This window comes from Falco rusticolus, chromosome 1 (genome assembly GCF_015220075.1).
Source record: "Falco rusticolus isolate bFalRus1 chromosome 1, bFalRus1.pri, whole genome shotgun sequence".
Classification (NCBI taxonomy): domain Eukaryota; kingdom Metazoa; phylum Chordata; class Aves; order Falconiformes; family Falconidae; genus Falco; species Falco rusticolus.
The window spans coordinates 17,783,555-17,806,348 of NC_051187.1; the positions used below are offsets into that span (position 1 = coordinate 17,783,555).

A 22,794-nucleotide genomic window follows, 5' to 3' on the forward strand; every position below is an offset into this window, starting at 1 on the left:
TGTGAAGTTTTAGATGTTTGTGTGTAACTAAGTAAAATGGTAGGAACTGCTGGTGGGCTCAGCTTCCTGCTTCGAACTGAGCTGCTGTAATGCCCGAGTGCTTAGAGAGGAATTTTCTCCTGCCCTACATCTGTCATTTTTTCCTGAATTATTCCATGAAAAGCATTTAAATCCATCTGGCATTTTTTAAAGCTGTGTCAGTAGAAGCCAGACCACATCCTTAAACCTTCCCTATTCAAACAGGCAGCGAAGAGAATCGGCGCTTTCTAATCAAACTTGGTTTTGTTTTTTGGGGCTGGCGGTGTAACGGCTGCACCGCCGGTGACAAGCCAGACACCACAGCAGTGCGGTGCGAGTGTTTACTCTTGTACAGGGCTGCATGGTGGTTATTATACACAGCTCAATTAGCAGTAATCATGGAGCTCTGCCTCTTCAGCACTCACAGATGCTCTGCTCTTATTAAGAGGCCCAAGCTGAAGGGGATTGGTTTTGATGAGCCACACAATCTGTTCTGGAGTTGGTGTCCAGCGTTCATGGGGCGAGGAAGGAGCCGGCACCATCGTGCTTTGCTCACCTCACGGAGAGCTAGGGGCTGCGCAACTGGGTTTTAAACCAGAGGTAGGGAAAAGAGGCTGGGAAAGCTTATTTATCTGTGGAATTAACTTACACCGTGCTGTAAGAGCCCCTTCCCGCTGGGGCTGCCGTGGGCCCTGGGTAACCGTACAGGGCCTGTATCGGCCAGTGCTAGATGACGTCATCTGCTGCCGTATATCACGTGCAGGAGTCTGCTTTCACCCCAGTAAAGACATTTAAGTCTGATGGTGGTTGCTCTCTTGTTGGCTCTTAAATAAACAGACTATCTGAAGTGTGGTTTAAATTACTGTTTTATTAAGATATTGGTAAAACTTCAACAGTTTTTCCTGTATAAACAGCTTTCATAAATAAAAGATGGATGACTAATACATGGTTATAACTAAACTCATATGTGAACTGTAGAACAAGATTGCCAAGGGAAAGTCCCAGCGCTGTGAAATGGTTAGCTTTAATTTATTCACTTCATAAAGAACATGTTAGTTTCATGAACAAGATAATACAGAAAGGTTGACAGGAGCACCCAGTGCAGCAGCTGACAACACGCCTGGCTATCTACACAAGTACTCGTGCAGGAGTAGAAGTGCTCAGGGTGGTCTCAACCAGCTCCCCCTGTTCTTGTTCCAAGATGTCTTCTAGCATAAAGGAGGGAAAAAAACCCAACAGAACGCAGTTGTGACATACAACAGTTGTACTAGACCCTATCGGTGGGGTTTGTTTGTTTTTCTTTAGCTTTAATGCTGGCAAGTATAGTGCGATCACCTGCTTAGCGAGGGCTGGAAAAGGGGATGAACGCTAAAGTCGAGAGGTTGTGTCAATGCTTCGTTATTACTTATTGCACATGATACAAGGGTAGAAAGTTTTGTTCCTGTTGCAGAGAGGATATGAATTAAAGAAAGATTGCCCTAAATTACAGGCATGAACAAAGCTGCAGTATCCCCTTCGATGGCTTTGTTTACGTGACAAGTTCCAAGTGAATAAATTGTGCTAAAACAGCCCCTAATTTAGACCAATCTTTCTCATTAATTTTTTTTCCCGCAGAACATTGCCAGGGTCAGGAGGATTTAGTGGACCTGAACTACAGCAGCCATATCTATAAACACAGAACTCGTTATGCCTCAGCTTATCTGCCCATAGGACAACGCGTTTCTCACTGACACACAGTGTTCCAAAAACAGAGCGGAGTTTCTATGATGATGTACCACTATAAATGTGGCGTAAGTTAAAGTCGGCTTTGACATTGTCCTTCGGTGTTACAACGCAATCGAACTCAAATACTGAATGGTTTGAACTTGCAAGGACAATGGATGGCACTTCTAGGTAAAGAAAAGTTATATACATGCGTTTCCACCCACCTTTAGTGCAAATCAAAACTGTTAACAGCTCCCTGGTCTGGTGCTATACTGCTCTCTGCAACGCAGACATTCCTCAGAGTTGCACATTTACAAAGTGTACACAGGAAACTACCAGAGTGGGGATCGAGTGAATCCCGCTAGTACTCACAGTGAAGAGCTTACGAGTGAGTTTTGAGCAGCTTCAGACAAACAGCCTGGAGGCCATTTCTCAAAACTAACACAATTTAATAAAAAAAAAAAAAAAAAAAAGAAAAGAAAAAAAAAAATGTTTTCACTACCTACCTCCTAGTTCTGCAAACACGGTTAACTCGTAAACTGAAACTGATGCGGGTTGTGTTAACGCGGAAAAGGGATACTTCAGCTCTTTATTGGAAAGATTTGTTATACAAATTTCACCACCACTAAGATACACGATAAAAATACAAAACACAGGTCACAGACTGAATCTCAGTATCAACAGTTAATAAATACAATTAGATACTTTTATATTAGCCTAATATTTTTACATTGTCACCAGATGGACGATCAAAGTACGAGATACAGAACACTTAGATACCATTAGAGAGGGATTATTGCTTACGTTAGCAAGCAGCAAATAAGGGCACAGGATTCCAAACTGAAGAGAACTACTTCCTATCACCAGTGGCGTTAAGAGAAAACACTGCATTTCACAAAGCACTGCTTTTTTGTCTAGTGTGTAGAATCAAGAGCAGCATATATCAGACCAATAACCACTACTTTTAATATTATAGAACTTTACAAGGACTACCTTACAAATGGTTCCTATCTACTCTATAATATGCATTTAGTGAAGAAATGAACACTTGCTATCTATACAATGTTTTTACCTGACCACACTGGAACTACGATGGTAGATTTGATTTTTTTCTTTTTCTCCTAGCGAGATAAATGGTATGAGTCGCAGAATTATCATTTATGAATCCACACCTAAAAAGCTAGATCCTTCCCAAAAACAGCACATGTGCAGTCCAGCGCTCTTCCACTGCTCCTGCAGGCTGGGAAGAAGTTTTCTCATCCGTAGCAGCTTTTCACCCTACTTTATTCCCCCAAAGAATTGCACTTACACCACCTTTCTCTCCGAAGCGCGACAGTCAGCTATAAGATGGACTTTCAATGCATCATTATTACTGCAAAGAATTTAAAACAAAGGCAGCGCAGAGATGCCCCAGAGTTGCATGTTTTACCATTTCATGGTTTCTCAAATTTCCTCGGTAAATCTGACTTGGAACGTATGCTGCAGCTAAAGAGAACGTTGACAACAGCTAAGGCTTAATAAGATGACAGATAAGAGCCAATGATCCCGTAAGATTAAACAAAAAGTCTGAAAAAGATCAAAGGAATCTAAAGCCACACTCCAACTCCTGGTTACTCACAAAGCCTTTTGCTGTTCGTCAGATTGCTTTTAAAATAGTGCATCAAAGGTAGAAGCAGCGGAAATTGGCAGTATTCAGACCTTGCCATCTCGTCGTGTTGAATAATCTCCTGACTACTTAGTATTAAAATACTTCGCAAATTCTAGCTAAATACTAATACTGTTATTGTTACTGCTAAAATGGTATGAATTGTATGATAAATGCCTATGAGGACTTTATTCATACTCTTCCAAATGTCTTACTGTAACAAAGAATAATAACGGGCTGTGTATTTAGTGGAGCCGATGGGAATCGTCTGCTTACTTATGTCCCAGTTAACCCTTCCCCGAGAGCAGGGGAAAGCTGGTGGGTACCTTGGTTCCCCAGTCTGATCAGTAACGCTCTGCTTATGGAAAGAAGGGCAAAGGGCACCTGACATTCCTCACCCTCCTTCTGAACCCGGGTTAACCGAAGCAGAGCTCTGGCTGGTCAGGGAGTTTTACCCTCTCCACTAAACCCCAAGCGCAGCCCCTGCTCATCTGCGTCCACAGCTTTTCCGTCTGCTTTGGATCGCTCCGGCAGCCTGGCAGCCCTTCCTACACCTGCTGGAATACACCACGTTGCAGCAGGAGCGCTACCTGGAGGCACAGCATCCTGCCATACTCCGTGCTGCAGCTTGATATTAAATTATGCCTTTGCTATCTAGAAATCATTACGGAAACCAAACAGCTCATCAAATTGCTCATTATCTCTCGCAAGCAGTTCTCTGGTTTGACTGGTTGAGTGACAGTAGTGTCGTACGGAACATCTCCACGGATTGGTTTCTTTTAAGACCTGAGATGAAGTTAGGGTGGAAAGAGGTTGGCTCAAAGCATTAAGCACAATCATGTTCAATCAAAACTAATTGAGAACGGTTTCCTAAACTGACAAAGAGAAAAATGCCACTAAAAGCACCAGAAAGATACGAAATTCCCTACACTGCACTTCTAGCCATAGGAAAGAATTTTTTTAAAAACTACAAAAACCATTTTTCTTCATATTCCACATTTTATGTTACATGAAAAAAAACCCAGGTAAATAATAAGTCTGTACCTCAACTAGAGTCTGAGAACAGAGTAGCAGGAGCTCAGTTTGTCCATTCCCAAGTTACCTGGTAAAACCCTGTATGGCTTTTAGTCGTCTACCTGCAAAAGTGGATGTCATTTTCTAATTCGCCTCAATGCTCGCCTGAAATAAACAGAAAGCAGAACACAAAAACCCCACAACCCACACCTTGACTTCTATGGAAACTTCCCCCCCCCCAAAAAAAAAAAAAATTGGCAGTTCTAAACCAGGATCCTTCTTTACATATTGCTCCACAGACGTATCTCAGGCAGGTTCAATCTCTGTGTTTTTAAAGACACTTCCCTAACCGTGTCCTTCCAGGTGAACCGGCTGTTTGGCTTTCACTGGTGAATGTGGCTCGATACTGGTGTGTGCGGGTGGTCGGGTGGCTGTGGCATTGCTCTGGGTGGCACCACCAGCAAACTTCATTGAGATTGAAATGACTACATTGGTTAATTCCTAGATCTATTTACACATGGTTTGAGCTTTGCAGGGGACTGGAGTACAGTTCTGAAATGCCCGCCTTGTTTCGCCTTCTGATGATGCCAGTTTTATTTTGGGAATGTCTACTTTGGGAGTCGGACAGGGGAACACGAGGGGGATGGTTACATGTTACAGCATTGATGAAGGTATGAAGCTGCTATACAATTACTTTGTCTTCGCATCAAAAACATGCTCTCACTGTAAGCGTTATGACTAGCCAGCCTCCACCACGGGGAGTGTCTTACCGACAACCTCGTGCTACGGCAGCCCCGGACGGGTAAGGACAGACTCGATCCTTCTATATGGGAAGGCTCACGAGCCAGAGCGGCGTGTGAAACTTGGTTTGAGCCTGGCTCCTCGTCGTCTCTTCCCGTTACAGAGCCGGAAGGGAAAGAACACAGCTCGTTTTCCCAAGGATTTGAACAGTTCATCTTCCAGCCCAAAGAAGATGGGGGATAAACCCTTCACCCTGTAGATGCTCTGCCCAGCAGCACCCAAACTAAGAGGAGCGTTGTACTCGCTGGGATCACTCTGTCCACAGATCGGTGACGTGCTGCGCTCCGGTGATTCGTTCTTCACTGCTAAGCCGTGGATCAAATTCGCGCTCTTTGGTATGCCAGGACTAAACACTTGGATTGGTGGCAGACATTTGGCACTCTGAGTTGTACTAGTTTCTGTTTTTGTCAGGTCTAAATAGCCTGGATCATCAAACGGGTTAATGCTGGACCCTATGCTCAAGCTAGTTCTGTCGGTGAAGGAATCCACGCGTCCCTCATACCCTAGGTCTGCAGGTGCTGAGCACTGGTGCTGGGGCCATGGTCGTTTGCAGTCTCCATGGTTTTCCTTATCTTCCCCACTGTCTTCTTGCCCACCTTGAAAAGAGTTCTCTGTCCAGTCTGACTCCTCGCTAACATTAACTGCTGCGTTCATGTCCCTGAGAAATACCACAATGACAGTAATGTTGTCGCTGGAACCGGCATCCCGAGCAGACGCCACTAATTTATGTGCTACCATGCTGCTGTCGCCGTTGTTCTCCTTTAGATGGTCAGCCACCACTTTGACTGCCTCATCGGGATTGACTGTGTCATAGAAGCCGTCGCAGGCTAAAATGAGGTAGTCTTCAGAGCCATCTAGTACAGTGGAGGCAGAGTCTGCATCCCCACAGATATATGGCTTGTGCTCAGCATCCCCTGTGGGAAAACGACAGAGATATGCAAGACCGTGGGTTTGCAGCCACGGCATCTGGAAACCTTTTTATTAACACAGCGTGAAGCCAGTGACTCTTACCCCAAGTTAAAGCAATTATTTGGAAATTATTCCCTCAAACTGCAGAGGAAAAAACCAGAGGTTATCACTCTCAGGTCTATCTTCAGCTGCATTTCAAATTTTGATCACTAGAAAATTGAAAGCTTTTAATTAAAAAGAAAAGCAATTCTCAAAAAAGGAATTAAAGTCCCCTCTTACCAATCGCTCTGGAGACTGACAAGCTCCCGTTCACCCTCCAGGCTCCAAACCAGACCACGCAGCCGCCGAGCGCCTCAATGCGCTTCTTCTCATCCTAAACAGCAAGGCAACAGAGTTGTTTGGACAGAGCGTTCAGCGCTGCCGCCGCATGCCCAGCACTTAGTAAACATTGGGGGTTTGCACAGACACAGCGCGGTGGAGGCCACAAGCCCAACAGATGAGAACAAAGGATTTGCACACAAATCCCTACCAACTTCCAAGCAAACCGGGATAACTGGAACACATGCCACTGCTCCAGGAGACACTGGCAAGGCACCACTCAGTGTCCCAGCATCCCACATAAAGCTGATACCTGTCAGCTTCAGCAGTAAACACTGCCCAGGCGCATTTAAAACAGGCCATTCTCACCTCTCGGTCTGGTTTGTGGGGTTTCATCAGTTCCACAGCTTGGCCTTTCCTCACGAGCATAACCTGGGAGTCCCCAAGCCAAGCCACATGCAGCATATTTCCTCGGATGAAAGTCACCACCCCTGTGGTTCCACAACGCAGGCTCTGGAAAAAAAATAAATGAAAGTTTAAAAAAAAATGCCCCAAGTTTTAAAGAAGTAAATAAGAACAAGTTCTAAGTATTTTCCTGCTTAACTCAAGGACAGAACACATTGATATTCCAATCCACAGCCTGTTCCCAGGGAGGCACAGGCAGCGCTTTCCTTATGGCTACAACCGCTCAGAAGTAACGGCCCCTCAGAGCCAACCTGGCTGAACGCGAGTGATCGATTCTGCCCCGGGACTTCCCCTGCATGGAATCGCGTTGCAGAAGCCGGGCTCTGCTGGCGATCTGCCGTGCTACTCTCCTAGTTGACGTCCCGTGCCTGTTTCCTATCTGCCGATAGAAATGTGTGTGTGTTAATGAACTCGGAGGGAGGTTTATTTGTAAGCATTGCGAGTTCCCTGCACTCAGCTTGGCCCTTGCATGAGTTTAGGAAGCCTGGGAGTCACTTACCCGTTTATTCTTCCTTTCTGGAGCTAAGAAAAATGTATGTTGTAGAGATGAGGGAAAAAAGCACCCCAAGGACTGAACCTAGTTAGCATAGGTTTGAGTAGCAGCAGCATCCTTCTAAATGAACTGGATGTTGTGAGAAGTGGAGGCTGACATCTTCACGGAACATGGAGAAGCCCACCAGTGGGCACCGGCTCTACGGGCTGTGCATGGACAGCTCTGTGCTGCCCCTGGCCTGCACTTGGCACAGACCTGGAGCACCTCTGCTAACAAGGACAGGCTTACAGATGATTACTTTCAGGGTCAAGCCCAGGTAACTCAAATCACCTCTCTGGCTGCCTTCTGGACAAAGCGCTCATCGGTCACCCGGAAAGCTCGGCACAGTGCCTCTGCTGGGTCGTGCTGAAACATCTCCTGATGGACCATGTTCACGTGGAGATGGATGGAGGCATAGATGGCAGCATCCACTCCCCCGTGGCCATCAAACACTGCGAAATAAGCTTGCTCTTCTTGGTCCTGTCAACAGAAACACATTGAGAAAACAACTCGGGAGAAGGCAATGCAAACAGCTAATAAGATTGTCTTAAAACTTTTGAACTTGAGATTCATGGTGTCGTCACTTAATTACACTTAGAGGTAGAATCTCCACTGGAGAAACAAGCTACTGGGACCATCTTCACTTCCATCAATGGGAAATTTCCACCTTACTGCTGATGAATTGTACCTGCAAACTGCAAGAATCACCCGCGTAGCGCTCTCAGTGCTCCTTATGTCCCATTTGTTACCATTCAGTCACTCAACTCAAATGAAAAGTGCCATTCTCATCAAATCGTACAGGAGTTTTTGTGACGGTAAAAACCACAGAGAGAGAAGCACATCCAATCCAGTTTGCATGAAGTCTACATCAAGACTGGAATCCACCAGGGATAAAATGCCAGTACAGGTAAAAAGTGAAGCCAGCCAGCCTCTGCTTTCATTCTTCCGTATCACCGTAGATGCCTGCTTTTTAAAAAACCAGCATGTGCTTTCTCATCAGATAATTGTGATTACATTCAAAAATGGAATACAGCAGAATCACTCATCTTCAAGTCAGTTTTCTCAGCTTCCCCTTATCTGTTCAAACAGAGAAACAATGCTGTACCAAGAGACAGCAACTCCTGTGCCTATTCATACATAGAGCACACCAACCCACAGTCAGCGCCACTTCAACCTTGACAGCCATCTCAATGACTAGAATATTTGTACATTGTAATTTTTAAGTAATGGGCTCCAACACAAATTGGAATAAGAAAGCTGACAATTGACAGGCAAAGGAAACACCTGCCTCTGTTTGCATTAATATCATTTAAAGACAAGAATGTGGGTGGGGCAGAAAATGGTTATTAAAGTGACAGGTTGTAATAAAGTATCAATTAGGCAGCATTCTGATCCTAAAGGTAAAATTCTTGCCACTTTCTTCTATTTGCCATTCTTCAGCGTCTGGTTTTCTATCTGAAGGAAGAGGAAGCCTGAGTGTTTGACTGATGGCCACATAGAGAAATTAGTGAAGGGTAGTCTGGCCCCAGTTCCTCCAAAGTACCCATGTTGCTAGATTCTTGTGTGAACTGCACCCCACTCTCCTCAAAGTTTTGTGTTTTCTGTTTGGTTTTTTGTTTGCTTGTTGTTTTGGTTTGGTTTTTTTAAAACTTTCCTTCCTTATTCTTGAAAGAAAGGGTCAAAAAGCAGTACAGACTCACCCCTGTAGACAATGGGCTTCCATGATGAACTGTAAGGTGAACCCCTTCCTCAGTTCCGCTGGCAACCCCCTTCTGCACCTGGGCACCTTCAGCCAAAGAGAGGCTCCTACCTCGATTTATCGCGTGGTACTGCAGCGCATCAGTTGCCACTCACAAAAGCAGGGCTGCTTTTTGCACAACAGCATGTCAGGCCTTCAGCCGCTGCATGAGTGGCTACATCAGGATGGGCCAGGTACAACCTTCTAGGTTAGATGACATTTCACCAGAAGTCGGTAAAAAGTGCTCTTTTATTCTACATACCCTATGTAGAAACCACATCACACTGCTGCTATGGTTACAGAATATCAACTGAACTGACTTAAGACCAGGTTTCTCTCTTGACTGTCAATCGTCCTCAGGCCCACAGGTATGGCGTTCATTTCCACAATGGAAGCCTGCCTAAATTTCCCCCAAAATGGAATTTGAATTTAGCATATGTATTTGTCTTCCATGTGATCTCTTTTTACCTCAAGATTGAAGAGCATGTTGAAGTCTGGGATGCAGACGTGCTTGTCTTCCATCTTTCTGCGCATATTCTTGATGGCATGGATGGATGTCTCGTAGTAGCGGTGGGGCTTCGGCTGGAGCGGAAAGTCTTTCACCCAGTTGCTGCAGATCTCATGCAGTTTGCTAAAGACTAAGCGGGCTAGCTTCACCGTCTCAATCTCTGGGGAAGGCAAAAACCACAAATGAAAGGCTAAGAGCATTAGTAAGTGATAATTTTTTTCTTGCTTACATTACAAAACCATTTTAGCCACGTGGCTGAAATGGATGTCAGCAGGGAAATTCTGGGCTCTGATGCATAAAAAGAGGAAGCCAAACTCGCCATAATCAGCATTCGCCAGTAAGCAGCTCATTGTTTGTTTGTCTTTTTAACTTAAGCATTCCCCCATGCCTTTGGGGAACTCATTTGCAGCATCAGTAAAAAAGAAAAGCAAATCCATTTCCCTCAGTGTTTGATCCCCTGGGTCACTGCACGGGGTGGTGCAGCGGGGCCATGGCAGCTCTGACAGGACTTTGTCATGGCATGTAGCATCACATACGAAAGCCACGATCCATTACAGTGATGTATTGGTTTTAGACCAAACTGTCGATTCCAGACAACACCTCACTGCAGAACTGAAGCCACACAGTAGTAAATAATCTACAGAAATCAGGAGCGTTACTTTAAGATGTTTTGGCAGTGCACCCGTTTAGTAGTGCGCACACTCAGGTACCTTCTTAGTTTCGTAACATTATTTCCAGATTCCTGACTAGACTGTGTGTCGAAGAAAACTGCATAAGCAAATGAGAAAACGACAAAGGTCTTAAATTTAAAAAATACTAAACTGTCACTCCTGAGAAATAGTAATTTTAAAACGTGAAAAGTCAGGGAATTGATGATTGTTCTGAAAAGCAGAGCAGGAAAACAGAAAGTAAGCATCAGAGCTGAACACATCCAGATCTCTTTGTACATGATCATTGACCAAAGCCAGAGATCTTCAAGGCTAAACAGCAGCAATCCATGGGTGTCAGTCACTCCTGGAGGAGGAATGGCTCAAAGAACAGGGAGTGGAGGGGAGAGTTACAGCATCTCTCAGTTCACAGAAATTCTGTGAAGCAACTAAAAGGAGCATTTACTAATTTCTGTACTAGGTCTACACAAGATGCGGGCTCTAGTGATCAGAGGGGCCAAGATCCTTGGGAAGAAAATATTTTCCCAGCTCTGCTGATTATGAGTTGGTTTAAGCTCGATCTGCGAGAGCAGCCGTTAAGCTGGGAATAAGCTATATACACAATCAAGAGAAGGAGTCTTAGCTTCTCGATCACGCAGCTTTAAAAACAGGTGGTGGAAATCAAATGACTGGGGTCATCCCACCACTGCCGTAGTAATGTGCACCAGTTCCCCACAGCACCTATACTGCTCTCACCAGTGCCACCAGAAATCTCTTTGCTGGGTGTTATATTTCAAGATGGAACATGTACAGCCTGACACATCCAAATTATATTTGTCAGAAGTGACCCTCACAGACTTGCTCTTCCATTTCTTTCTGCTGGGCATCTATGAAGGGAAACGGTGTACATCTCAATGTGATGTGGCTGTTACGCTTCAGAGTGTCACTCTGAAGGGGGAAGGGACTAAATCCACTGGCTGTACTGAGATACCAAAAAAACCTTCCCCAGCCAGGAGTATGCGTAGTGTCAGCATCATCAATAATTGCTCTTGAGGTTAAAACAGGAGAAAAGCCCACAACAGTTCAACCACCCCCTCACAGCTGTAAATTACTCATCAATTGTTAATGCTGCAGCGCTGAGCCAGAGCTGACTCAGCTGTCATTGCGGCTGTGTCATGGAGAATTTCATTTCCCTCCTGCTGCTCCAAAATCCCCAGTGTTGGAAGTAAGGCTTAATTGTACCATAGTGAGTGGGAAATCCAGCTCAGGCATTACTGTTCCCACAGAGGACTGAGTTCTTTTAGGGCAAAATTAGGGTAGAAAGAATACCAGTAATCAGATTCTTCTTTTTAGTACCTAAATTTTAAGACCTTTCTTGAAAATGCAGACAGTGTGACAACAGGGATCAGGACCCAGGTTTCTAGACATGTCATCAAGCCAATGACCAAGGTTTTCCTTAATTGAAGAACTCCAGTCTCTGATTAGTCAATGACCTCTTTGTGTCTTGGCTATACTCATCCCATCTGCTAGTACCTGGAAAGGCTGGGTAATGGGACTCTGTGATGTGCTTTGTCAAGTCTGCTGGACATTTCAGATACCTCCACCATGTAATGTGGTCCTGCTATCCAGCCTCCTTTGGTGGTTCCTTAACAATGCCAAACCCTCACATGAATATCTTCCTGTACAAAAAAAGGAAACTAAACATTCTTAACCTGACCTTTAAAAAGGTGATCAAATGTCTTTCAGTTCTCACGGAGGCTCTCTTGCTCCTCTCCAGTGCAACTGGAAGGGAAGAATCAGTCGTGGCCTATGACATTAAGATACTGTTCTTGAGATCCAAAGACACATGGTCACCCCAAATGTAACAGGCCATATTCTTGCATTCCTACATTTCTGGACTCAAAACAGTTCTCCTCCTTTTAAGATTAGCATTCTTCTTCCATAAAGTTTCTAATTTCCTTTTCACCAGCACACCAATAACTGCTTTTACTACTCCTAAATATGCAATACGATTTGTCATGCTGTAGTTCTTAAGGTGAAATGTGTCACTAAGGAAGTCTGGAATATTTTTTATTTTTCTTCTAGCAGATTTCATACTTGAGGCAAATCAGGTAAATGTCTCCTTGTATTTATACAGAGTAAAAAATCTTTTCGGATTCTTAAGAAAAACCAACACAGAATTGCATATCAAAACCAGCCAGCTAAATTCAGCTCAGTTTCACATTCTGTAGCAGTCCAAACATCATTAGGATAAACAGTGAACTCTGAGCACAAAACCTCAAGATGTAGAAATACCAATTTTGTCACCTGCCACAGCTCCCTTCGTTTTCTTTCGAAGCATGAAAGTCTCCTTGTGTGGTACCAGTTAGAGCGTTCAGTCACAGCTCTCTTCCAAGTAACTAGTCCAGGTTTCTCAAAGGACTCCTGCTAAGGAAGTTAGCTAGAATGCAGCTGCTGACCTTTTGCAATGAAATCGCCTTCAGTCCTGCGTGAATCTCCCTGGTTTTGTTATGGTTTGCTTAGCCAAACCTTGCATCACTTGAGCTAATGCTCCGTTTCAAAAATTATCATTTATGGTATATTATTTGAAATTGCAGTATTCATATGAAACCACTACTTTACTACAGTCCGTGAGATGTTCTTTCTCTTCCTCTCCCCTTTTATCTTCCTATTTAACACTTTATGTTGCATCTGTAAAGGTGTATTTTAGTTTCAAGTACCTTCATTATGACAATCCACCTCAACATACTGCATCTGGAGTCATATTTTTAGTGCCTGCTATAGGCTGTGCACATATCAATCTATGCTTGCATCTGTGTACTACAGATTTAGGTATATTTAAATGGCAATTTCTGTAGGTGTGAGGGGTTTGTGGGTTTTTTTCCTTTTTTCGTTGAACTCTCTAGATGTTCTGCGTGGAGTCTTAGTCAACATTTCCTTGGAGACTGTCAAATATTTATGCAAGTCTCAGAGATCTCAATTTGAAATTAATGAAGGCTGCTCAGCCAGAACAATGACAAATCTGTTCCATTTACCTGCTCAGCAGGAGGAGGCAGCAATACCTACAAAAAGGGAAACCATAGCATGTTTTTCTGTTTCTCAGGTTTCCAAAGGTCTCTGAGAATTACAGCAGGACCTTCCTTTTTGAAAAGCCAGATTTATATGTCCTATTTATCCCCAGAATCGTTTATGTATTTCTTTAACCAGGGAAGGAAGGAATGGACAAAGTAGTTTGGTGACACTATTTTCAAGATCAAATGACAGAATTCCTCTCAATACGTGTGAGAAACATTGCTCTTTGTTGTAACGAGCACCTCAGAAAGGTTTTCAAGGTTATTTAGGTCAGCAGAATCCTGAAGAGATTTAGGGTGCATGGCTTTGAGCTGGATGCTGCAAAATCTTGTTAACCAGCATAGATGAATGGAGAAAAGGAAATTTTCCTTTTAGACATGAAATATCTTTATACTATCCTTCGCTAGAACTAAATTTAAAAAAAATTAAAAGCCATAGTAAAAAACACACCGACTGAAATGATTCAGAATGAAATTCTCTCTTCCTACGTATACTTGACTTTGCTCTAAAGATGAAGGAGAACAACTAGCAGTTGCCAGCAAGCAGCAAGACCACATAGCCTGAAGTGCTTAGAAAGAAATTCAGGGCTACCAGATAGAGTCTTGTGAAGGTGCACTTAAAAGAAAGGAGAGATTTCCACCTGGTCTTCAGGTGCAAAAATTTGATAAAGGACTCAAAACCAGAGAAAGGCTTTTCAAAATAGAGAAAGAATTCAGTAGTAAAAGTTGAAACTAGACAAGATTCAAAGACAAGAAAGCCTTGACTAAGAAATTAGGCACTAGCTCTATCAGAAGTGGTGGTGAATTCTCCATTAATCTTTTCTCATCAATATAAGATATTCCTTTACAAGAAATCTTGTCCAACTGTGTTTAGCTAGCTGGTAGAAGAAATTAATTTGAGGAAAATCCAGTACCATTCAAGTGGTCAGACTAGATAGATCACTGAAGTCATTGCTGACTTTAAAAATCTATGAATTATCCGCAGAGTGTTCCAGTATGCAACATAAATGAAAGATCCACACCATGTAAAACTGTACATTATCATGCACAGATATACTTACGTATGATCCCATCTGCGTTGTCCACATGCTTTGGTAAGTAGTGTGCCGAAAGATCACTCTGAAGGACTTCATCTGAAGTAGCTCTAGCTAAAGCAGCAGCCAAAAATGAAGGGCAATTACTGGAAAAGAAAAAAGACAGAACACAAAAAGAAAGCCACAAATGATGTTTTCATCTGATTTAGCAAGGTAACTTGCAATCAAGGAAATACGTAATACTTTTCTAGAAACAAACAGGAATTTGAACCAAGATTTGTAAATCTTCTGATTCTTCTTTGCTAAACAGCACCACAACCCTGCACAGCAAGACCTCAAACTCCCTACATGGATTTTAGTAGCTCTAGTTCACTCTCATGTTCCCCATTTCAGTTTTCATGTTCCATTTTGTAACCTCTGTTTAAATGCTTTTCAAATCTAGACTTGAACCCCCCTCCAGAGTCTGTCATGCAACCCTTGCTTAGCGTACATTTTCTACACATGCATTATATGCTTTTATCTTAAGCCCACTCTGTCCAGTTCCTCCTAAGAACTGGAGTCAAGATTCCAAAGGATTAGAGAAGTCCTCAGAGTTCACAGTGTTCAAAACCTCACCAAGGGACGCTGAAAGTTAAAACAGACCCATAGGAGGCATGAAGTTGATGTGCATAAGGTTAAAAAGCTCCCTCATGAATGATCTCTATCATGAGTAAAGTGGCTTTAACTCACTGTAGTTTAATTAAGCCTGATATCTCCCAAGGATAATTAATCTATAGCAAACCAAGGCCACTTTAATGTGCATTGTCTCATTCAAGAGGAGTTTAATACCTCTTTATTTATGCATGACTTTGTATTTCCCATTGGTCTGCCTTAACTTCTCCAGGTGTCTCTTGCTGACACAGCCTGAAACTTCCCGATTTCACAGTTATCACCAGGGGTAACAATGTCTCCCATTGCAGGACTGTGCAGAGACATGCAAACTAATGTCAGTCTCAGAAACCGTCCATCAACAGCAGAATTCTGCGTCAGCTAGCCCAGGGAACAGGCAACGAGCACATACACTTCCTGAACCTTTTCTTCTACTTAGGCCCGCTAAGTCTGTTCACATGCTTTCAGAATGGTTGGAGAGGAGGCGTTAGCCTAGAAGCAATCCATCCAACCAGATCCAGAGCAGAAAAACTTCTACATGCATAACTGGACTCATCAGGCTTCACTCTGGAGCCAGAGAAGCACATGGCGACCGTCACTTGCATTCGCATTTGGTTCACTGCCCAGGAAAGCCAACTGCCATGCTAAACTGGCCCACATGCTGGAGCTTCAGCAGTGAAATCTGAATTCCAGAGAAAAAAAAAAAATCAGATTTGCTAGACTTGGGTTTTTTAGAAAAGCCATTTTACCATACAGTTTTCCAGATTCATGACATCAAATGCTGCTACAAACAGTAAGATCATGTAACAGATTTGAAAAATGAATAGAAAATAAGTCCTCCGACCTTCACTGATTACTATTCAACATATCTATAAATTATTTAAATAGAAGATTAACAATAAATGGCTTCGGCCGAATCATATATTGTCATGAGACAAGCTCTGACCCTTGAAGTTAAGCAGAAAGCCACTCATACCATGTTACTGCACCATCAGTAAGAGTATTTCCTAGAATTAGCAGCCGAGTATTCTGCTCACGCATCACCTCTGAGCCTCAGCAACGTGCGCCGCTAATGAAGCACGACTGCTGGAGGAAATCAGCTGTCTTCAGACTGGCTCCTCTCAGCACAGCACAGGAACTCTGATCCTATTTACATACAGCAATGCCCAGTCCTAAGAGTAATCAGCAAGAGGAAAACACACCGGGACCTCCTTTACTTCTGGTGTGTGTTGAAGCTGATTTTCTATCTTGTCTTGTCCATCTTTATTTAGCTCACAGAGAGCAGGTTTTTCATTTCTATTATTAGCTCCAGTACTCCAGAGCGGTGATACTCGTTACTGTTCATGTTACATGCAATTTCCATGTGACAAAAAAAGCAAGAGACAGAATAATTATGCCAGCATTTAGCAGCGCTGTGAGGACAGCGTTCTGCAAAAATGCAGAGGAAGATTAAGGTTCAGCCTAAATAACACACAGCAGAAGAATCTGTGCTGAAAGCATTTACAAGCACAAGCCAGACAGAGCTCGCTTCAGGCGTGAACGTAACAGGCTGTGGTAGCACCTGCGGGAATCTGAGCTTGCTTCCCAGTCCAAGGCTTACCCCCTCACCAGTTCAGTGCTGGAACTTTTTAGGAAAACCAAACCTGTTGTGTGTCACTTGTAAACAGCCCCTCAGGAACGTCCACTGATGGGCAGAGAGGGAAGGTGGTTAAGAACTGAGGCAGTAAAAATTGCTAAAATAGAGGTTCAGGACCTAAACAGCAGAGAAAAAATACCCCCCCGACATGAGCAACCTCTGCTCTGACTGGGCTTGGAAGGCGGGAAGAGCATGTCTGTGAAAGACCAAGAGCTGTGAACGTTCATATCTGAAATTTTAGGTATTATTTTAATTGTTCTGACAGATTACAAAATTGAAAGGTGCATTTACAGCATACGGAGCTGGTCTGAGTATTTCCCCCATCAGCCCCAAATGCCATTTACATGTCCCTAAACCAATGCTAGCAGTTTCACACAGGAGCTCTTTATCTAGCCAAAAAGTGCATTTCCATTACAATACTAAACCTACACAAAAAGCCACTAAAGATGTTATTAGATAAATCAGAGGATTTTAAGTATATCCTTCCTGATTCTCTGGCAGCGTGGGTGTGTTTAGAACACCCACAGTTGCACTGCAGCAATCCTGGAATAACTCTGCTAAGGTAATAAATCAAGCCCAAAAGTGGGTCGTTTCCATCAATTAAGGTTGAGAAAAACAGTCTGAAGTGGGCTTAGCTCAGCCCACATATTATTATGTTACCAGCTTAACACACAACTCTGCTCCTTCCTGATAGCATTAAAGTGGTGAAGACTTTCCAAACATTTTCTCTGAGCTATTCCACTGTGCTCTAAATCTAATATAAGATCTCCTACTAAAAAAAAAGATGGCAGATCTAAAATTCTTATTGCATGAAAGTTCACCAGTGGGGTTTAAGTGACTTACCAATTTTGATGGAAAAGGTAGAGAAAATAAATTAGCTGAAGGCTTTTCCTTCTATGTCTGGCCACTCTCTGTCCTAATAATAACAGCTGCCTGCCAAAGAATTAATTGCCCTTGACATTTGTTCATCACAAAGCTTCTTATGTAGCCATTACAGGACTATGCCGTGTAAGCAGGGAAGTGACCAGATGCAGACAGATGACTTCCTCTTCCTGAATAGCCCAACTCAAAATTTACTTCTCTTACTTGACTCCTGAGAAGACTAGTTGAATTACTTCTCCCCTTCAAGGAATAGCAGACTGCACTAGAGGTTTTTTTACTCCTTTTAAAATAGATTAGATGTCGAAGTCAAACCGCTGCCAGGACACTTCATTATTGTTACACCAAGACAAATGAAGAATCAGGTCTAGGATCTTTGGTTTTATTACAAAAGGTGAGCATCTACAGCATCCCACAAAGCAGGAAAGACCCACACTCAAACAGCCAGGCTTTGCCATGCGGGTAGTTCTCACCTGTGCTCACATCTTTTATGCAAAACAAGCAGCAGCAGACAGGATCCATGGGGACCACGGGAGGTGCACTGCGTCCTGCTGCTGGCGTAACTAAGGATTACCTGTTGGCTGCTGAAAAGAAATCCTTTGGCCACGTTCTAAATGCCTAAATGTTATCAGTCATTAAGCTATGACAAATTGAAGCTGGGAGGGCACGGATCTTGTTTAGCTGAGAGCTAGAATGCCTATGTGTATTCATAGCTATGCCACTAATGCAGCAGCTGACCTTGGACGAGTCACTTCACCACTCAGACCTTCGATTCCTCATCTACAAACAAGGGATGATAATGTCATTTCCTCGAGGAGAGGAGGAGGAGGAGGAAGGCTGTAGAAGGCTTAATTCAGTGTTCGTAAAATACTTTGAGGTTTCTAGATAAGAGCACAACTGAAGGGAAAAATATCAAGATGATAATGGGAGATATTTTCAATCTCTACAAGATTTAAGGAGCTTTCATACTTTTTTTCTCGCTCCATATTCTCTGTTCTCATAGGCAGCCAGAAGTGCTGAGTGCAATACACAGGCAAACAACAGCTCTAGACAGGCAGGTTTAGTCTGATGCCCGCAGCTAACTTAGCATCATAAGCAACTGCACAACAGAAACACATTTTTAGAAAAGCTGATGCATCTCAAAAGGAGAAAACCATGAAAGACAGACATCAAGTTCTTAAAACCTGGTAATGCTGGTGTTCCTGGAGCATTGGCGCTGCTGATGGGAAAATGGTGCTACAGACTCATTACCGCCCCTGACCAAAAGACACAATTGAGCGCCACCAGCACTGAAAATACTTAACGCTGTCATGGTCTGAGGTACCTGGTGAGGCATCACTAAACCCAAACAAAGCAGGAAAAATGGAATGAAATGTACGGGTGCCTTTCAATGGCCAAAATGGTCAGTAAATCACAAAACATACAGTGTTCCTATTACCTCAAGAATCTCCTGACACTACAAAACAGCAATTGTTTTAGTTAGAATGAAACATGATTTAAATAGAAATGCTATTCAATCTCCTGAAACACAAAACAAATCCACAGGCAAACAGTATAAATCATCGTATATAGTTTCACACAGCAATCCAAGACCAGGAACATGACCTGAAAAGAACCAAGTACAGCACATTCCCATAAGGACTATAATTTACTGCGTTAGTGAAAGACTTTGTAGGGATGACAAGCTAACTGCACCCTTTCCAAAAGGCTTTACGCTAGAGGATGCAGTTTGGTAAACACTCCCGTGTTCATGTGGCCTGTTGCAAGTTCTTGTTAGAAAGCAAGTTTTGCAAAATGCAACTTAAGAAAAACCTCATTTGTCCCCAGCCTGTATTTACAAAACACTCCAAAGCCTCATGAGACTTATTCCAGATGGAGCTTCTGATACAGCCTGGAAGCTCTTTGAAGAAGCCTTTAAAGTCTTTATTACTGAAAGTTCCCATGCTGAGAACTGCGGCAGTAATGAGCAGAGAAATTCTTTGGGAAGGTCCTTTGGCTGTTTACCCAGCCCTCCCCTTCAGCTGCCTCCTGCTCCAGCCGCCATCCAGAAAGGCAAGGTACCGAGCTTCTGTTTGTCTCCTAACTGCTGGAAGTCAGACAGGACTCTGAGAGGAATATTCTGTTAAGCAATCCTCACACTTCAAAATTATTATGGATGTATCTTCTAATCATGCCAAACAAATGCTATTTCTGGCTCCCATCTCTCTGCAGGTTCTCATCTCCTTACTCACAAAGCATCACTCTCCCTGCAAGTTCACTGCTCCGCTCTGACCTGTGCTGTTCTGCTGCTTTGCACAGCTGGTGAAAGTTTTGATGCTTATTTAAAGCCCGGTCACAGTGGACAAACGGAGTATGCTTTTTTTTTCCTAACACATGGTGAAACCCTGCACTAGATTTTAGCTGCTGCAGTGAGTTACTAAAAAAATCCCAATGCACACACACAAAAAAAGAAACAAACAGAAAAAACAATGCACCTTTTAAAAGATTGCATAACCAAAGCTCCTTGAGAAGTCATTTGAGCTGGCAATGTTGAGACAGTAAAGATGCTTGATAAATCTGTTTGAAGGAGCTGAAAATGTGCTACACAAGGAAGCTGCTATCTATAGGCTTCACAGAGACAGCTGCCTGGTCACATTCAAAATGATTCTGTCCTTGTGGTGACAGTTGTGAGCAACAGAAATATAATACACAACCATTACAAAACCACACTCTTTCTGATGTGTTTACCACACTCACATCCTAGACAGACACTGCGGTGGTACCTCTTTTTTACCAAATCTTTAACCTTTTGCATTGTGCTCACTGCCATATTCCAGAGAGTATGATCAAGTTTATATAGATATTCTCCTGCAGTTAAGTCTATGTTAACTGGACATTTTAAAAAAATAAAATTCAGATACAGAATCTTCCACAGCTGGATTAAGATGCTTCAACATAAGGATCAGACTTCCAGTATTCATCACTGTATTTATTTTGTAATAGCTGTATCTTACTTGTCAAAGCATTTATGGAGACTAGCGTTCTCAGAAATGTCCTAAAGACCCCACAGATAAATGTAGTGAACGAGAATAAAATTACTTTCGTAGGAACAATTATTTCCCTCTGCAAGTTATTAGGCTTAAAGAATTTGCTAATGGTGAATAATGCAAGTTCTCAACTTAGTTCCAATCACTGGAAGTCTGTCTCATAAAATAGAATAGAATCTTATATGAAGCTCATATTTGACAGCTATGACTAAGATTGGTAAAAATACTTTATAGCCTCAATTTTAAAATAGCCACCTTAAAAAAACAAAACAAAACACCAAAATAACAACAATTTTAAAATGCCTTTATAAATAAGCTGTTAACCACTATAAATCAAAGACATTGGGTTTGACTTTTTCACAAATTAAGATCTAATCTGAGAGAAAAAATATTCAAATTCTTTCCTCTTTTTCAATGAGATAATAAGAGTCAACAAAATGATTATCTAGTGAAGGATATGTGAAATAGGCATGAATGGAAACCTCTAGGAAATCACTTTGGTGATCAGATGGGAAACATTTGTGAAACCACAGAACTCAATTATGAGTGTGTTGGCACTGATCCCATAAAAGGGCTCAGGTGCTGCACTCTGTCGTGGGGGCTTTATAGGATATTGTAAATGAGGAAGCAAAGTGCTGTGCTGCATGGCATATCAAACTAAAAAAAAAAAAAGCCCCAAAACCCACAACAGGGAAAATCAGGGCAGAGAGCAAAATGAAAACACTGGCACAATGCTGGAAAAAAAATAAATGAAGACAAAAATTTGCTTATGAAAGCGTGATTGCAAGAGCATAGTTCATATAATATTTTATTTGACTACCTGGGAGACCTGGCTGCAAAGGGATATCCTACCTTGTTTCTCCAGTCGAGCTCTGCAGGCAAGCGCAGCTCCAGTTCCCAGCCTCTGAGGCCCAGGGGCAGCTGGCACTAGGTTCGTTAATGGGTGCCAAATCTAAGCTCAGGCCCCTTCCCAGCTATGTTGGCACAAGCGCTCAACCTCTGTTGCACCACTGTGTTTTCAGCACACGCCTAACAGGTTTCCAGCACACTGCCATGAACACCTTTCTCACTTAGAAGCTACATAAAGGCCAAGCGAGAAACGCGCTGCCACCAGCAGCAGGAAGAGCAAGCCCAGGCACCCTGCAGATGTGCACGCTCTGTCCCTGCCCCCCCCACTCCAGCACGGCGGTTTTCCCCAGAGCCCCCAACGTCACTGTCTGTTTGACAGGACAAACTGCACACACGGGGAACTGGGCAGGGGCTGGCCCTCTGATGCTGCCAGAGAGATCCGTCAGGGCTCAGCCCTCCCTGCCTTTACCTTGGAAGGGCCGTTCTCACCCACTCTGCTGCCGGTTTTCAGAAAATTGACAGGTATTCGGTTATCTTTCAGACTTCAACCCATCTTTTGAATTTGCTTCAAACTGGCCTGCAAGGTTAAGCTTATCTGTGGGAGGAACCCGACAGGCAGACAGACTGAGCAAGCACAAAAGCCTTGTTCCCTTACAAACCAGACATTTGAAATCAAGTTCTTAGAACGATGCTACTAGAATGTCATCTGACAATACAGGTCATTAAGGGAAACCCTTGACTTCTAAGTACTATCTTCAACACACGAATTAGACTGAGACCTCTAATCCATTTTCTGCTGCATAGCAAGTCGCCACTTTCTTTCTCCACAGGGGTAAGTGCACATGACAGTACATAAAGCTAACAAAATGTAAGCAAGACAAAATAAAAAGGTCACCTTTGTCTGTTTGATGAGGTACAATGTCATGAAGGCTAGTGTATATTTAAAAAATAAATGGTTGCTGTCCACAAAGCACTCATAAGCATTCGTGATTTAATGACCGTCACTAAGATGCAATTGACACTGAATGGGTGAACTGTGAAGAATCCAAACTACATAAAACAGCTTCTGCAGAGCTATTCTGCTGAATAGATTGTCTGTATATTATCTTTGAAACCTAATTTTATGATTTCTTTAACTCATTCTCACAATATGGCAGTTCTGAGGTTACTTGCATTTCAATCTCTGTAGAGCTGATGCTACCTGCGTTAAAGGCTGCTTTGAAAATGACAGAAGTCGTCTACTATAACATGAACAACTCTTAAAAACCCCAAGATGAATCTTCCAGGAGCTGAAAGCCAAATTACTGCTAGAACTGAATTCCCAAAAGTGGCTGTATGATAGTTTTCTTCAT

At 42.9% G+C, this 22,794-nt stretch overlaps 1 protein-coding gene across 1 annotated transcript in view; it reads right to left on the reverse strand.

Moving 5' to 3' along the window:
• Nucleotides 1-2,277: 2,277 nt before the first annotated feature.
• The window catches only part of PPM1E (protein phosphatase, Mg2+/Mn2+ dependent 1E), a 68,243-nt gene continuing 47,726 nt past the window's right edge, over nt 2,278-22,794 (reverse strand). The window contains 8 exon segments of the mRNA XM_037401042.1: nt 2,278-5,238; nt 5,240-6,096; nt 6,371-6,464; nt 6,779-6,922; nt 7,698-7,886; nt 9,613-9,812; nt 14,432-14,550; nt 17,532-17,621. Of these exon segments, the coding sequence (XP_037256939.1) occupies nt 5,029-5,238; nt 5,240-6,096; nt 6,371-6,464; nt 6,779-6,922; nt 7,698-7,886; nt 9,613-9,812; nt 14,432-14,550; nt 17,532-17,621 (1,903 nt within the window). The 3' untranslated portion in view covers nt 2,278-5,028.